At 48.2% G+C, this 13,351-nt stretch overlaps 1 protein-coding gene across 5 annotated transcripts in view; it reads left to right on the top strand.

The window, feature by feature from the left end:
* The window catches only part of NDUFA10 (NADH:ubiquinone oxidoreductase subunit A10), a 146,138-nt gene that overhangs the window by 51,483 nt on the left and 81,304 nt on the right, over positions 1–13,351 (top strand). The window contains 1 exon segment of one of the 5 annotated variants that reach the window (NM_001279649.1): positions 13,265–13,333. The exons of 2 other annotated variants lie outside the window; for them this stretch is intronic. In NM_001279649.1, the coding sequence (NP_001266578.1) occupies positions 13,265–13,333 (69 nt within the window). 5 annotated transcript variants of the gene reach the window in all.

Raw genomic sequence — 13,351 nt, 5'->3', positions numbered from 1 at the left:
GATGAGTAAAGAAAGACCTTTTTACAGCAGAGTGGATCTTAGATTTTCATATGAATAGAAGGGTTTATGATTTTTGGTTTTGTTGATCCTGTGACCTTGGAGTGTTTGTCCTGTCACTTGTCTGGCTAGTGTCCTGATGGCTCTCAGGCACCTGTCCACACTCTAGGCAACACCCAGCGCTAGGGCACTGATGCCTCAGGAATCCGAGTTTTCATCTAAAACAGCGTTTTCATTGGATGCAGTGGCTCACGCCTGTAATCCCAGCACTTTGGGAGGTTGAGGCGGGCGGATGACTTGAGGTCAGGAGTTGGAGATCAGCCTGGCCAACATGGAGAAACCCTGTCTCTTCCTAAAAAACACAAGAATTAGCCAGGCGTGGTGGCGAGCACCTGTAATCCCACCTACTTGGGAGGCTGAGGCATGAGAATCGCTTGAACCCAGGAGGCGGGGGTTGCAGTGGGCCAGAATTGCCACTGCGTTCTAGCCTGGGCAACAGAGTGAGACTCCATCTCAAAAAAACTAAAATTAAATAAAAATAAATAAGTAAAGCAGCATTTTCAGTGGGGCATGTGTACCTGGGGTCTGAGCAATATATGTGAACATGTTTTTCCTTAGCGACCCTCCTCATTTTGTGCCCGGAATTGACCCTGTGTAAGTTCATGAAAATACTGAATGTGTGCAGGACAGGCTGCTGATTTTTTAAAGTCACGTTTTAAACATTGTATCAGGTCACGTTTTATTTCTGTACAGCCCTTCTTTGGATTAGACAAACTGTGATTTGGTTTCTATTTTACCAGTTCAGTCTCTTCTCAATGGAAGGAAGCCAGATGCTGTTAAGATACTGCACTCCCTCCTTGAAGCTGATCGTGTCCAAGATAGTTGCTAGGACAACAGAATCTTCTGTTTTCTCGCCTGCTATTTTTGTTTCTTTTACTATCTCAAGTTGTTTTCATTTTCAGTATTGAGTTCTCCCTTACCATTTTTTAAAATAGAGATGTTTTTATTAACTTTAATATGTTAATACTGTATGTTCTTGCCTTTATGAAATTCACCTTACAGAAAGGCACTAGGATCAGTTTACCTAAACATGCGGGAGACGGAAGGCCAGACGTGACTGCTTTAGATTCCTCATGACATTCAGACCTTACTTGGAACTCAGTTTGGTATCTAGTTGTGTTAAAATACAAATTTTCAGTTTATAAGTTACTTAATTAGGTTTGAAAGTAAATGCGTAATGCCTTCAGTGTTCTCTCCACTTTGTGCCCTGCCACCTGCACTGTGGAAATTAATCATAGAAACTCAGCGTTAATCCGTATGCCCGAGTTATTTACATCTCTGTGTATGGAAAATTATCAGCATGTGTCCCTCAAAGAAGATGATGAGCATAAAAGGTGATCTTTACCAGGTCCATTGGTTTGTATGTGATTGCTGTGGTATGTGGTATCTGCTTGTCTACTGATGGAAAGTGGTAAGATACTGTCTTACATGCAATCTGGAAAACCAAGTGCCCTGACTTTACAGTGTGTTACATATGATTGTATTTACTTTAGAATTTTTAGAAAGCATACCATTTTCGGGTTTAAAACAAGCACTTAGGTTAGGAGCTTTTCTATTATTCACAGCTAATAAGAGTTAAGGAGGATTAAGACATTTGAACTATTGTTAATACTCATTGCAACAAATATGACAGCTAAATAACGATATATTTGTAGGAAGCTATAGTTTTATGTGTTAAAAAATAGAACACACATTTTCAAAATAAAAATATGGTTTTTGAAAGTTGACTGTTAAAAGATTTTTTGAAAATTGATGCCAATTTTGTTATATTCGATTTGTGTTCTACAGTAATGGAAATTAAGGGAAATTGTGTATCAGAGAAGTGTCTTTAATATCTATAGTGCTCTTCTTTAAAGTTAATGAAAAACTCCAAGCAGAATTGATTAGCATTTATATGTTATAATGGAAAATAGGAGTTGGAAACTGGAATTTCCAAATCACCCCAGAACTGTGCAGTATTTTGAAGCTCCTTAGTGCATCTAGAGAGAGGGGGCCAGTCATGCCGGGCATAACCCATTGCTTGCCCCAGCGGAGTGAAGCCCACCCAGTACACAGGCCATCACTCAATCGTTTTTTTGTTTAATTTATATATTTACAGTAATACAATAAAGGGTTTGTTGCTGGAATATACACATATTTATTTATATGTATAATATTTATCAATATATTTACAAATATATGTATACATGTACACACACACACACACACACGTCCTTCATGAAAACTCTTTCAGCTGGGAAACTGAGCATCCTTGAATGTGAGGTGACTACTAGGATATAAACATCCCCCAAGGGAAGTGCTTTGAGTTACATAGGAAAGGACCTGCAGAAAGATTGGAGTCACCTTTATCCGGGTAGAGTGGACTGTGGACCATAACCTAACAGACACCCAAGAAATCTCATAGCTGAGACCTTGAGCAACATACCTTTACTATATATATGCTGATTGACAGATAAATGGAAAATTGGAGGGAATGAGGGGAATTCAGTAAAACCTCGTATAAGTAGTATGTGATCGAGGAAAGAGCTTATTGTGTTATTTTTAAGAGTTAGCACACTAAAAGTTACAATTTAATTCAACAAATATTTACATGCTGTAGTGGGAAAAAGATCCTGGACTTGATCATTAAAAGATCGGGGCTCCACTTTCAGCCTGCCACCAGCTAGCCACGTGACCTTGGGCAAGTCAAGTCTCTGAACACCCTGTCTCTTTTAAAACAGAGAATGTGCCTTCCTTTACCTCATGCTGTCAGGGTCACAGGAAATAACACTAGTAAAAAGGTTTCTACTTAGAGGCTGCCCACTAATACCAGTAAGTGTATCAGTGATTGCATTGGATGTAACTTTTTGATGAGTACCAAAGGAAAAGTCAAAGGACGAAGGGAGCTCTGAGAAGGAAGGGGCATTATTTCATGGCAGGATTCGAGGAGGCAGAGGTGGCTCAGGACAGCACTTCAAAAAGAGTGAGTGGCATAGGTGTTCAGTAGAGAAAAGCCATGGCCTTGGCCAGGAATAGCAAGTCAGCTGCCACACTCAAGGAAGACCTACTTGGAGACCCTTGCGATGTACCTGGGCGGGGAGGTGCTTGTTCAGGAGGTTTCTTTGGCTTTCTCCTGAATGACATTTCCTGAGATATATCTACTATCAAGTTAATCACATTCACTCACCAAATAAGTTGTTTTCTGCTTTCTTCTTACAAAGTAGCATTTGAGAATGTTTCTGTGTGGCACTTCTTTCATTACTGTAGTTCTCTGATAAGTAACTGCCTAGAGCAGTAGTAGGGCTGTTAAGTGTTAGAGGCTGTCTTTGCAAAAACTGAAATAATGACACAGAGAAGTTTGTCCATAAAAGGGAATGACTCAGTGACATCTGTTGTTATTAGCCAAACCCTGGATAGGAACTTTCTTAGAGGGAGGTGAGGTGCCCTCTCTGGCTGAACTACCTGCTCCTTCTTACCTTACATTTCAACCATATATAATAGCAGGTGAGATTCACATTTACATCTTTTCCTAAGTTCTTTTTAGAATGGTTATGTACTGTAATTCCATCTTATTTCCTTTGTGGCCTTACGAGCTACCCCTCTTTATTTCATTTCTGATGATTACCGTAGGGTTTCACCACGGGCAACTCTAACTTGTCACAGTCAATCCACACCTTGTCAGCATTTAACCGCCTCACACAGAATGCAGGTATCTGGCCCGAGGCCACAGCTGTTCCTGCCCTCTGTGTTCTTTGTGCTGTTATTCTCATATACTTTCACAGAAACCACACAATGGACTGTTGTGATTTTGGCTTTAAACAGTAAGTTATCTTTTAAAGAGATTGAAACAATTTTTTAGTCTTTTAGTCTTTTATCCTTCCCTCTACCATTTCTGATGTGCTTCATTCCTTTGTGTGGACCTGAGTTTCCACCCGGCATCATCTTTCTCCTGTGTGAATAACTTCCTTTAGCAGTTGTTATAGAACAGGTCTGGGAGCAGTGAATTCTATTAGCTGTTGCTTTTCTGAAAATATATAGTTCAACTTCATTTTGTTGAGTATTTTCTTTTGATATAGAATTCTAGGTTGACAGTTTTTTTTTTCCCCTCCAACACATAAAAGATATTCCATTGCCTCTTGGCTTGCATAGTTTCTAATGAGAAGACTGCAGTTCTTCCTAGCTTTGGTTCTTGTCCCTGATGAACCTTTTTTCCCTTTGGTTGTTTGTAAGATTTTCTCGTGATCTTTTTCTTACTCATTTTTCATAATTTAATTATGGCATGCCTCTGCGTGGTTTTCTTGGTATTTATCCTGCCTGGGGTTTATTGAGTTTCTTGGGTGGCAGGATTATCATTTTCAGAACACATGGAAAGTGTTTGGTTATTATTTCTTCAGATTTTTTTCTATCCTCCCCCTTTTGGGGACTCTTATGTATCCATGCATTAGGTGACTTGCTATTTTCCACAGGTCCCTGTGACTCTGTCCATTTGTTTTTGGCCTTTTTCTTTCTGTGCCTAGTTTTGGATAGTTTCTGCTGCTCTGCCTTCAGGCTCACTTATCTTTTCTTCTGTGGGTGTATGATATGCTGTTAATTGCATTGTGTTGGTTTAGGTCTTCCAAGAATCAGAAGCCAAGAGATTAGATGTCGAAGAGGTCTGTTGGAAGAAAACACCTTTGAAGGATCAGGGAGAGGAAGTCTGAGATGGCAGGAGAGCCTTTGCTCTTCCTTGCGGGACTGTGACAAGAGACAGGAAGAAAGAATCCAGGAAAGATTTGGCCAGGCTGATGAGTGTCCTAGAGCCAAAGATGCCTGTCAGGGAGTCCCATGTCCACAGGAACAGCTGGCACCAGAAGCTCTTCTGTGCTCCATCACTGACCAGGCACATTCTGTAACGTGCGTGGCTGTGGCACGAACAGGCAGGCAGCAGATCCTGAGGCTCAGCAGATGCAGGGTCAGGAGAAGCAGGAGCGTTACAGAGGAGCACACTTTCCTCCCTGCAGTAGGAGCTCGGCAGAGCACATTTTCATGGCCACCACACTTATCCAATAGCATTGTGTTTTAGGAATCCTGTTTTTTAGCTCTAGAAATTCTGTTTGGTGCTTTTTATGTTTTCCAGTTCTCTCCTTATGTTTTTCGTTTAATTCTTAGAGCATACTGAACATTTTTATAACAGCTGTTGTAATGTCTTTGTTTCCTAATTCATCGTCTTTGTCAGTTCTGAGTTGGCTTGATATTTTCCCCTTGTTATGGGTTACATTTTCCTGTTTCATACGCCGAGAGATGTCTCATTGCTTTGCCATACGTAGCAAATTTTACGTTTTTGAGTGCTAGATCTTGTTCTATTCCTTTGAACTGTGTTAGAACTTTTTTTCTGACAGCAGTTAAGGTACTTGCAAGTCAGTGTAAACCTTTTGAGGCTTGATGTTTCAGCTTTCTGGTGAGCCTGCAATGGGCTTTCTTCAGGAAGGGCTTAGCCCAGTATCAAGGCATGGCCATGGGGTCCCTGTTGAATGCTGCATGCGTGCAGCGAGAGGCCCCTCTGCTCTGGCCAGTGGGAGCTCGCCAACTCTCAGCCCTAAGTGAACTCTGGGAGTCATCTGCTTGCAACTCCCTGGAAACTGTTCTTTCCCAGAAGTCGACTTTGTCCAGCTTTATGGAGTTTTACCCCCTGCACACACTGATGGCTACTCAGCCAGAGACCGAGTGGGTCCCCTGTGCAGATTTCTGGAGCTCTTTTTCTGCCTAGGCCCCACCCCTTTAGAGCTCTACTCCGTAAAATCTAGTCACTGTGTCCTGCCCAGAGTCAGATGCAACCACCAGACTCAGTTTCTCCAGTTTCTAAATGTATCTGGCTGGGAGGCAAGTACAGACCCTGTTACTGCCTCATGAAAGGAAACTGTTGACTATTACTTGGCCTGGTGCCTCTCACTTAGGCCCTAACAGTATAACTGATTGCCCAGGAGCTGCATAGTTCACGTTAACTGAAGTCTGGAGTGTATTTCGGGAGGGGGCATTTTTCCATGTCAGGGCTTCTTTAAGACCACAAGGCTGAAGTCTGTGCTCGCTGCTCGGCGGAGGCCGTGCTCTGCGCATTGCGTGCATTTGCTGCCTCCTGCCTCCTCCTGAATGGCCACCTCTTCCCTGCTGATCCGCACGCTGTCTGCACCTGAAGCCTCTCTCCGTGTTGGTCAGGTAGGATTTCTCCACCCTTTTCGTCCTCCATCACCTTCCATCTTCTACTTTGGGCTTCTCCCACATTCCAACTCGTTTCTAGGTTTTTCTAGCCAGAGAAGAGAGGACTGGCTTCGTTCATCTCTCTCAAAGTAGTTAGGACACAGCATTTCACCAGTAGAAGGAGTTTCCTTCATTAGAATGAGTGACTGTGTGTGTGTGTGTGTGTGTGTGTATATCTTTTTTTTTCCTTGACTGATTTCTGTGCGAACAGCTGGCATTTGAAGCACTGTATAGGGCATGTCTAAATTGTGCACCCAAGAGAAGAGCCTGGGAGAAGCCTCATTGTGCGGCCTTGGCCCTCATGGCACAGATCCCAGGTTGGCTGTAGCATTTAGAAGTGGACACTTTTCTAACATCAGAACTCATCCAGTCCTTACGTTGAATCACACAAACTCAGTGGCGTCACTTTGGATCAAAGAACAGCACGTTTCAGCTGCCTCTGCGACCTCACCTGGAGCTAGGGAATCGCCCTGTTCCCTGCTGTTGCCAGGCACAGGACCTGGCACCTGTGGGCACTTAGCCAGCACAGGACCTCGTACCTGTGGGCACTTAGGAAGTAATCGTGGGCTAAGTGAACTTAAACCACGTCGTGGACTCAGCTTTACTGTCTTGTTGTTACCTTCCTGTCTTTCTTAGGCCAGTGATCAGCAAAGGTTTCCTTTAAAGAGCCAGAGAGTAAAGGTTCCCAGCTCTGCGGGCCACACAGCCTCTCTCAGCCGCTCGGCTCTGTGCTGTGTGAAAGCACCACCAGCCAGTGTGTAAATGCATGGGCCAGGTTGTGCCAGTGAGGCCTCATTTACAGAAGCAGTCAGCGGCGAGATTTGATCTGTGGGCTACAGTTTGCCGACCCGTGCATGAGGCAATAAAAGGCCAAGAGCCTGGTATAAATTCATAACGAGAAACCAAGGCTCTGAATCAGCCCCGAAGTGTAAGCAGCAGCATAATGATCTGGAGCAGCATCTTGGCGTTATTAAATTCAACCCATTCCGATGGCTGCGTCAGCATCTATTGCTCTGTTTATTGTTTTTCCTTAAGCAAGCAGTTCCATTTCTAGAAATTTATCTCAAGCACATAAATCTAGAGGGGGCACATCGGTGTTATTTATGACGGGAAAACTGGGAACAGACACAGCCCTAGGCTGGAAGAGGCACAGAGTGATGTACAGCGTGGGCCAGTGGTTAGGAGCAGACTCAGGAGCCAGGGGACACGGCTCCAATTCTAGCTCTGTGAACACACTGGCCGTGTGCCACCCTCAGCAAGTTACTTAATCTCTCTCTCTTAGGGAAAAAAAAAAAAAAAAAAAAAGAAATCCTTGCACATGCTGTAAAATTCAAAAGATGAGAGTAATGTTCCTTCTTTGTTCCCCAGCCGCCCAGGGCCCCTCCCTCAGGCAGCCTGGTTCAGGTTTCTTTGTAGCCTTCCAGTTGGTGGGGGAGAGGGTAGCACCTGTGTGTGTGTGCCATTCATTCACCCTCTTAACTGTGAGGGTCAGGAAAATCATCATGTTAGTTTACATTAAGCGTGGACTTCTGACACACAGATTTGCACGCAGATATTTGGGGGAAATCACGAGTGGGTTTGATGAGAGAGTGTCCAATACTGTCTCTTCTCCAGTCTTTCCTGTATATGAATCAGGATGCACGGGTGGGAACAAGTCCGGTCCTGTGGGGTTTTCCGGGAGAAGAAAGTACAGATCCACATTCCCAAACAGGCTGGGCCACATCCCCAAGCAGGCTGGGCTGCAGTGTGCACACCCTCATGTGTCATTTTGTATCTGCTAGTACAAATGTGCACACCCTCTGCAGCCTGGAATGGAAGCCCACCCTGCTCATCCTCCATGTCTGGGCTCCATCGGGGGCTGGGGGGCGGGGGGTTGTCATTTCCAGCCCAGCCCCCCGTGACCAGCAGCTCTTAGGGAAAGAACTTGGTTTCTACACTGAGTCAGCCCAGGTTGCCGGTGACTGGGCGGGGTGCCTCCCAGTGCACTGTCTAAAATCCCTTCCCAGCTCCACGCCTCGCCCTGGAACACTCCGGGTGGGCCACCAGGGACTGACACACGCCAGGGTCACGGGTGGGGGGCAGCTTAGCTGCTTGGCTCTGGAAGAGGACTTGGAATGTTTGGCTTTGTAATTTATTGAGGTTTTTTTTCCCTTCAGTAAACTTCCTTTTTGATTTCTAATGGAAAATGGAATACAGGGAAAGAGCCTCCTGAAAGTGTTAAACTTATCAGAGCCCTGTGAATCTAATGAGTCCAAAATGCCTTGAATTCAGAGATCCAGTGAGGGAAACTCCGTTCGCATTGTACAGTAGAGGGGATTGCAGAGGATGAGCATTGGAGGGGTTTGTTCCTTTTTCTGTTAGGCGCTCTTTCTTCTTTTGCTCCTTAAGGATTCTTGGTTTGCTCACCAGGTATATACTCGGCAGAAGCCCTGACTTCTGACAGGAGGAAAATGATTTTCTTTTCATTTTAAAGTGGGTGTACGGCCTTGATAGTTCACCTGAGATAGCTCACCGCTTGCCCTTTCCATCTCAACCTTTGGACGCACAGCCACACACATGGGTGTCACGCACCCAGGCACCGTGAACGAGCAGATCCGGGAAAGCGTGGCTCGGGAGGAAGGTCTGACGAAGCCCGTTGCGGCTCCCGGAGTGAGGCTGCCCTGCGAGGGAACGGGCTTTGCTGCTTTCCTCCCTGAGGCGTTATCATGCGCGTTTTCTCATGTGATGAATGAGCACTGGGTTTTGGGGCTGGAAGGCTTATTTTAAATTAGCAGATACAGACGTGAAGTAGTAATGTAAACAAAGTGGATGATTTTGCATTTTCCTGGTGTGAGATGCTGCAAATGAACCCCTCCCCGCCACATGGTTCTCTGTTGGCCTAAAACACTGAAAAGAGACCCCCAGGATCTGAGAACCCTCCTGGGTATCAAAGTCCAGTTAACTGCTGCCCGAGAAGTCCAGACACAAACTTTCCGAGACAATTAATGGCCACTGGCTGGACTTAGCAGGTTTGGTATTCTGCTAGTTTCTATTATCTGCTCTGATTTAAAATTCTATTTGCAAAGATGAAAACGGAGCCAGACTGTCCCAAACCCAGCCCTTCCTCCGTCAGTACTGCTGTGAACAGACCTGCGTGGCTGGTCCTGTGTTTGGGTAAAACATTAAATGACAACTTTAACTGAAAAACCCTGGGGAAGCTGACCCAGGGCGTCTTAAGAGAGGTGCCTGCTGGCCGTCGTGTGGGTTTGCAGCAGGTTGGTTAAACGGGAAAACCTTTCAGGTGATCTTTTGTTCAGGTGTCAACTTTCTGTTCTTTGGGCTTAATTCTGCAGTTGGTCCTTTAGGGAAAAAGAAATGAATTTCTGGCAGGATCACCTCTCAGATGTGGAACCAACTACAGCGTTACCGTTTCCTGGCTGCCGCAGTCGTGTTTGAGTGTGGTTCTGCTGGAGGTGTCCTCGCCGGCAGTGTTCCTGGAGGGCCTTGCTGCTTTCACAGCTCTCTGGCCTGCCCCTCCCTCTGGGTTTGTGTTCTTGGGGTTGACCCACCCTCTCCTGCATCCTCGGCCTGTTCCCCTGCACAGTTTTCTTCTTCCTGGTGTACAGAGGTGACCCGGTATCTCCCATCATAAAAAGCAGACACCCGGCAGGAGTCGTCTGTTGCTGCTGCTGCCAGCTACCACTCTCTAGCGGCTTAAAACAGTACACATGCATCCTCCTAAAGTTCTGGAGGCAGAGGTTCTAAAATCAGGGTGCAGGCGGGGCTGGCTCCTTCCGGGGGCTCAAGGGGAGATTGGTGTCCTTTCCCTTTCCAGCTTCTAGAGGCCGCCCACATTCCTCAGCACCTGGCCCCACATTGCTGTGGCCGTTGCTTCCATTGTCACATCTCCTTCCCTGATTTCTGAGGACCCTAGTGATGGCCTGGGGCCCACCCAGACAACCCAGATGATCTCCCAGTCTCCTGCTGCAGAGGCCCTTTTGCCAGGTGAGCTCATGTGTTCACAGGTTCTGGGGGCTGGGCATCTTGAGATAGAGATCTCCACCACTTCTTGATGCAGAGACCCCGCCTACCAGCCCCCTGCACATGCATGGGCGTGCAGGCATAGACATACGTGCCATTACCTGGCATGTGAAAGGTGGCCCAGGCGTTGTGTCCCCTTCCTCAGCTGCTGACTGCTTCCCCGCTAGTGTGGTCTCCTCCCACCCCGTTCCTCCTGTCTTCGTGCAGAGCTAGTGGCCATCTGGTGACCGTGACGCGGGGCCCCATATGTCATGCGTGGTCACACCCAGCTCCTCCGGTGGCCTGTGCGCCTCACTCCTCAGTCCCTCTGCAGCCTCAGGCCTCGGCCATGCAGTGCTGCTCTTCAGCCTCTTCTCTTGTCCAGCACCCTGGATGGTCGGCTCACGTGGCGCTGCCTCCCTCAGTTACTGGGAGGTGGCTGCACAGCCCTGTCTTCTAAGCCACAGACGCAGGTTTCCAACTGCCCACGGGTCATCTCTATGGGGCAACCCGCCATGTAGCCCCCACACCCTGCACATATTCTATAAGCAGGCCCGACACTTACCTTCCCTGGGGCTGACCAGCTCTTTCTCTCTGTCACCCAGGCCTTCCTGACCCCGTCAGGCCCTTTGAGGCCAGCCCCAGGTGCCCGTCACTGCTCCCCAGTCTAGAAACAGCACCCACAGCCCGTCTGACACAGGTCACACCTTACGCCAAAGGTCTTGTCAGACCGTGAAGCCAGAAAGTCACGCCCCTCTCCTGCGGTCTTCCTGCCACTTGCAGACACCTGTAGTTCGAGCAGCAGTGTTGGGGGATCCCCCTGACCCTGGAGGGTCCCTCACTCTCCTGACGCCTCCCTGGACTCTGCCAGACTAGCTGCCTGCGCCCCCTGCTGGGATCCCACAATACCAAACCCCCTGGGCTGTCTTGGCATCACTAGCTGAATGACCTGGGCTTTCATCTCAGTCTCTCTTCAGATTTCAAACTCCTGAAGGAGCTGGGTTTTTCTTTTTTCTTGTGTGTCCCAGAATTCTCCTGGTACCCAAACAAAACCGTCTGTATCCACACTGTATCCTGGGCCAGAAAGCTGGAGGCTGGCTGTGCCACCCGCCACTCCCTGCCTTTAGATGGGCATCGATGTAGTTAGGATGTCTGTCCCTCCACATCTCACGTAGAAATCTGATCCCCTGTTGGAGGTAGGGTCTGGTGGGTGGTGTTTAGTTAGGTCATGGGAGTAGATCCTTCATGAATGGCTTGGTGCCCTCCTTGAGGTAATTAGTATGTTCTCACAGAGTGCACGTGGGACCTCTCATTTTAAAGTATATGGCAGCTCCCACCCACCCCCCACCCGCCTCATGCTCTTGCTCTTGCTCCCGCTCCCACCATGTGGCGTACCTGCCCCTGCTTTGCTTTCCACTATGATTGGAAGCTTCCTGAGGCCTTCCCAGAAGCAGATGCTGGCACCATGCTTCCCACACAGCCTGCAGAACCATGAGCCAATTAGACCTCTTTTCTCTCTGCATTTCTCAGCCCCGGGTATGTCTTTATAGCAGTGCAAGAACGAACTAACAGAGCACTGGCCCCTCCACTTCCAGGGCCCACTTCGCAGCTGTGCACCTAGGAGAGGAGAGGCTTTCTGGGGAGGAGGAAGGGTGGCTCCTGGGCCTTGAAGATCCTACTCTGCCTGTCCTGTGTGTGAGATGGCTGGTCTTGGGGCGACCTGTCTGCTTCTTCATAAGATGCGTTGTGTGTTCGTCTGTCACTGCGTGGCCACTGTGGCAGAGGCCAGGCAAGGCACATTTCAGTGACTTGTGATCCAGGCAGCCATGGCTGTGTGGATGGCTATGAATGCCTGCTGCTGATTAGGATAAAGGAAAAGCTGATTCTTTTAAAAATGGTTTTAGTACCTGTTCTTAAGGGCAGAATTTGGAAGGGGTGTGTGTGTGTGTGTGTGTGTGTGTGTGTGTGTGTACACAAATTGGCTGTGTGCCCATGCTGATTTGAAAATATGAAAAAACTCATCATTTTCCCACCTGCCATCGCTGGGCGACACACACCGTGCTGGGCGCTTTCTCCTGGCTCCGCAACGAGGTGGTCCTGCGGAGCAACACTCCTCTTTCCGCCTCAGCCAGCCCTGTGCTGGCCGCCTACCCTCATGAACAGGCGCCTTTGTGCTGGCAGGGGCTCTTGTTGCCCCCCAGATCTCCCTGTGCCCTGTGAGGTTGGCCTCTGTGGACCGCCACCTGAGCCCCTGACCTCTCCCAGATGGTGGGAGAAGTGGGGGCTGTAACATCCTTTCTGCAGCTCCGTCACTGCCAAGCTCAGCCCCCCGCTGTCCTCTCTGGCAGCATCCGCTCCTCCTGGGCTCTGTCGTCCTGTCGCTCCTGGATGTTCAGTGGCTCCCGCTAGGGTCAGTCCTGCAGTGCTTCCTCCTCCTTTGCTGGTTTTCCTGAACCCTGCCCATGTCTACTTAAAAGGCCTGGATGAAACTCACTTTCCTACTCTGCCAAGGGCCCCTTACAGCCAGCGGCCCGGCCTCTGCAGGCCCTCTTCAGAGGGGATTTCACCCGGGGCTTGTTCAGAGAGAACTCGGTGTTTCAGATGGTGAACTGTGGTTCCTGGGCCCCAGCCCCACCCCTGTGTCTTCGTGGCTGTCCCTGCTCAGGGCCTCCCCTAAGTGCCACCCATTGCTCTCTGTCCCCCTCCCGTGGCTCTTGTCACCCTTCTGACATTAATGAGAACACTCAGTGGTTCGTTTCCATTTGTGGCTCCCAGCCCTAGGACAGAAGCTCCTGGCAGGCAGGGCTGGGTTGTGGTTTGTGTACCTGTGGCATCCTTGCACTCACAGGAGACACCTGCCACAGATCATGTGCTCACCAGCATTGCTGAAGGAACCCGTGAAGTACAGGCATCTGCCGGGTAGACATTGAACTATGAGCTGGGGAAACATTCATTCACGTTAAACAGAATGCACCAATGCCTTTTTCCCCCACAGCTGCCGGGCCGCAAGTACAGCCCTGGGTACAACACCGAGGTGGGAGACAAGTGGATCTGGCTGAAGTGAACGGGCCGCCTTCTGCTC

This window comes from Gorilla gorilla, chromosome 11 (assembly GCF_029281585.2).
Source record: "Gorilla gorilla gorilla isolate KB3781 chromosome 11, NHGRI_mGorGor1-v2.1_pri, whole genome shotgun sequence".
NCBI lineage: Eukaryota > Metazoa > Chordata > Mammalia > Primates > Hominidae > Gorilla > Gorilla gorilla.
This window is presented reverse-complemented; position numbering and strand designations above follow the sequence as displayed.